Source organism: Monodon monoceros, unplaced genomic scaffold (genome assembly GCF_005190385.1).
Source record: "Monodon monoceros isolate NGI ecotype Baffin Bay Population unplaced genomic scaffold, NGI_Narwhal_1 Contig3608_ctg1, whole genome shotgun sequence".
NCBI lineage: Eukaryota > Metazoa > Chordata > Mammalia > Artiodactyla > Monodontidae > Monodon > Monodon monoceros.
Window position 1 is genome coordinate 1 of NW_021699525.1, and position 4,050 is coordinate 4,050.

The 4,050-nt window shown below is 53.5% G+C and overlaps 1 gene segment (V, D, J or C); it reads left to right on the forward strand.

Annotated features, from left to right (window-relative positions):
• Window positions 1–52: 52 nt before the first annotated feature.
• LOC114906740 lies at window positions 53–2,627 on the forward strand. The segment is given in 4 exon segments: window positions 53–973; window positions 1,668–1,685; window positions 1,857–1,963; window positions 2,287–2,627. Coding segments are annotated over 4 exon segments (585 nt in total).
• The last annotated feature ends 1,423 nt before the right edge of the window (window positions 2,628–4,050 follow it).

Sequence of the window (4,050 nt, forward strand, 5' to 3'; positions counted from 1 at the left end):
GTAAAGGGGATTTGGGGCTAAGGGGGTCATTTGGGGGTTGGGGTTTTCTGAATCCTTATATCATTTCATCTCCACCCCCGCGCTGGACAGTCGGTGTTGGGATTCTCCCTTCACAGGCAGGAAAAATGATGCAGAGACAATGAGAGACTGTCTAAAGTCATGTTGGTGGGCAAAGTCAGTGCCAAGCTTTGAATTCCGTTCTTCTGCCTCCAATCCACTGCTCTATTTAAATAACTACTACATATTATGGGGAGAAAAAGACAGGTAAGCTTTTCTTGATGGATAAGAAATCAAATAAGGGGAAAGAAGAGACATTACTCAGAATGTTGGGCAGTGCCGTTTGTAAGGCCACCTTAGGGGCTGGGGACACGGAAGACAGGCCTGTCGTAGGGTCAATACAAAGGCCAGGCAGGCCGAGGGAGCACAGTCACAGAGGAGCGGGTGGTGACCCCCAAACAAACAACCAGGACCTACTACCACATAATTTCCTTCTACGATGACCCCGTGGCCCCCTTCCCTGTGCCCCCAACTCACATGCGCAGGCGGCCCTCCGGGCACCCGTGCTCCCAACCCTTCTCCCTTCCAGACGACCTGAGCAAGGTGACCCCACCCAAGGTGGCTGTGTTCGAGCCGTCGGCAGCAGAGATCTCGCGGACCCAGAAGGCCACGCTCGTGTGCCTGGCCACGGGCTTCTACCCCGACCACGTGGAGCTGAGCTGGTGGGTGAACGGGAAGCAGGTCGAGACAGGGGTCAGCACGGACCCTCAGCCCCACAAGGAGGACCCCAGCCGCAATGACTCCAGCTACTGTCTGAGCAGCCGGCTGAGGGTCTCCGCCACCTTCTGGTACAACCCTCGCAACCTCTTCCGCTGCCAAGCCTGGTTCCACGGGGTCTCGGACGAGGACGAGTGGAAGCAGGACAGGCCCAAACCCGTCACCCAGAACATCAGTGCCGAGGTCCGGGGCCGAGCAGGTGAGCCGCTCCGGGAGGGTTCGGCAAGGAGGGAGGCAGAGCAGACGGAGAGGGAGGTCCAGGGAGGAGAGCAGAGAGACTAGATGCAGGATAAAGGGGAGGGTGTGGGAAGCCCACCGTGAGGGAGGACAGGGCACCTCGGGCTACTTCCTCCCCCACACCCCAGATCGTCAGCCCAACTGACGAAGGTCCCCCTCCCTACGCGCCTGCACAGCTCAGGGTCTGAGCAGTGGGTCCTCATCCCCTTCAGTGCTGCCATGTTCCATGACCTTCGAGGATGCTGTGGCCACATCGCCAAAACAGAAGGAAGGCGCTGCTAGGACTCTGACCAGAGGCTGCCCTGAGCCTGGGAGTCTGTGCTGACTACAAGTCTGCCTTAGTTTTTTGTTTTTCTTGGTTTTTTTGAAAGCAGCTCAAAATACCACACATTTGTTATTGAATAGTTTCGATGGGTCAGGAATGTGGGCATAACTTAGCTGGCTCGTCTTCCTCAGGAGGCTGCAATCAGGTGTCAGCCAAAGCTGGAGTCTTCTCTGAAGGCTCAACTCGGGAAGGATCCACTTCCAAGCTCACATGGTTGTTGGCAAGAGTTAGCACCTTGCCAGCTATTGGGCTGAGGAAGGCTGGCTTAGTTTTGAATCTGCTTTTGACGATGGACTCTCTCATCCATTTCCCTCCCCGTTTTTTCTTTCAGACTGTGGCCTCACCTCGGGTAAGTGGCTCCCTGCTCCTTTGTCTCCATCTCCCATGGTCTTTTCTCTGGAATCAGAGAATGCAAAACCCATGAACCCTGGTGGGGCATGGAAGGGTGGGTGGTGCGTGGGCAAGGAGACCAGAGATCCCTGCTCACAGGTACCTACCTGCTCTCCCTTCCTGCCAACAGCGTCCTACCAGCAAGGGGTCCTGTCTGCCACCATCCTCTATGAGATCCTGCTGGGGAAGGCCACCCTCTATGCTGTGCTGGTCAGCGCCCTGGTGCTGATGGCCATGGTAAGGACGAGGGCAGGATGGGGCCGGCTGGTTGGAGGTGACACTTGAAACACAGCAGCTGACACCCAGGAACACAGAGACCCTGCCAGGACCAGAATGGGCAGAGAGGAAGGTGGGGAGTCATCCACATGCCTCAGAAGACACTTATATCTGGGATCATTATGCAAGTACCATGCTGTGAAGGAGAAACGGGGGTCACCTGAATCCCCAATGGATGGATGTTGGAGGAACCCTGCTATTTGTCTTGTCAGTGGGAAACCCTACTTCCTCTCATTCCCCAGCACTGCTGGCTCCTGGTAATTCCCAAACTTTCTCTTCTTCAGGTCAAGAGAAAGGATTCCTGAAGCCAGCTTAGAGGTGGAGCCAGCTTAGAGGTGAAGCCAGCTTAGAGGTGGAGCCAGGAGCTTCCAGCATGTTATGGCCCTGATGTGAATTCTGCTTTTTCCATTCCTACCCAGTGCTTCAGAAGAGCTGCTCTCAACTTTCTTCGCATCCCAGTATCTACCCCTGTGTGCATGCACCCCAAACACTCATGACCAAAATCTCCCTAGCCCAAGGGGGACCCTTCGATTACTCTGAGGTTTTTTTCCCACCCCACTCAATCAGACCAAGCGGGTCTGAACGGATTCAACCAATAAAAATGGCCTGATCTGGCTTGAGTCTGCCTTGTGAGTGTCTAGATATCTCTTCCGTCCATCTCTGAAGTCCCATGTGACTCCAGCCAGGGTAGAAACAAGAGGTATTCAAGAAACTGCAGGCCCCTCAGGTAGGAGGGTCAAGGGACCCAGCCTGTGGCTGGTACTACTCCACACTGCCAGCAAAACTTAAGTACATGTGAAAGCGTGTGATTGGTGAAGAGAGGCTTCCTCTGGAGCAACCTAGAAAAAGTTGTGATTCTGCCTATAGGAAATTTCTGTCCTACCTGGACAAAGGTGCTCTGAGGAAGAGCTGTGTCCACTTGCCGAGGGGTCATGTCCCCACGGCCAACAAAGCTGGGTGTCATGTACATCACCCACGCTTCTGTCCACTGTCCCCCTGAGGGCATGTGCATCACCCACGCTTCTGTCCACTGTCCCCCTGAGGGCATGTGCATCACCCACGCTTCTGTCCACTGTCCCCCTGAGGGCATGTGCATCACCCACGCTTCTGTCCACTGTCCCCCTGAGGGCATGTACATCACCCACGCTTCTGTCCACTGTCCCCCTGAGGGCACTACTCAGCTTTCTCCATCACCAAGGAGTGATTCCAGGTGAGAAGAAGAGAAATTACTATCTATTCTCATTATCAGATGTACCTTCCAGTTTAAGTTACAAAGCTGGATATAAATTTCACTCTAGTGAATTAAATGTGTGTGAATATGGCCCTGATCAGTCCTGAGAGGACAGAAAATCAGTTTCCCTAAAACCAAGGATCAGCCCTGTTGGTATTTCTAGAAATCCTTCCAAAGCTCTTTACTGTCTCATTGTCACCATGGTGATGCAACCCAAAGTCCGCAGGATGGCATAAAAGACCCACCTTTGTCCTCCACCACTTTATCCACACTCACCCTCACTCCCGTCACCCTGAACCCCCGAGTCACTGGCTCTCAGGCCGTCTTGCACTCCTCTACCTGGAATGACACATATGTGTGCTCCCACTCATCCTTGCAGGTTCAATGGTGACGTCTTCCCCAGCAAGTAGCCTTCTCTGGAGGATCTTTGCCCCTTACTCCATGCAAATGGATGAAATTCTCCCTGTATTTTGCTATCACAGTACCCTGTGTGCATCTCCTTCCTGCCACTGACCACAGTTGATGGAAACTACCTCTTTCCTTGTCTGACACCCGCACTAGAAGGTCAGCTCCTTGAGGACCAGGTTGTGTGGTATTACAGTATCCTTGCGATGTGGCATAGTACCTTGGTTCAGTGTACAAACCCAATACATTCTCTTTAAAGAAATGAATGGATCAATGAGTTTGCCCAAAGTGACCCAATTCAGGAGCAGATACCACTCTAAGCGCTGCCTGGAACAGCCATCTGTACCCCCCCCACCGGTCTGCAGCACACAGCCTCCTCCCACTATTGCAACACTGTGTGCATTCTAACATG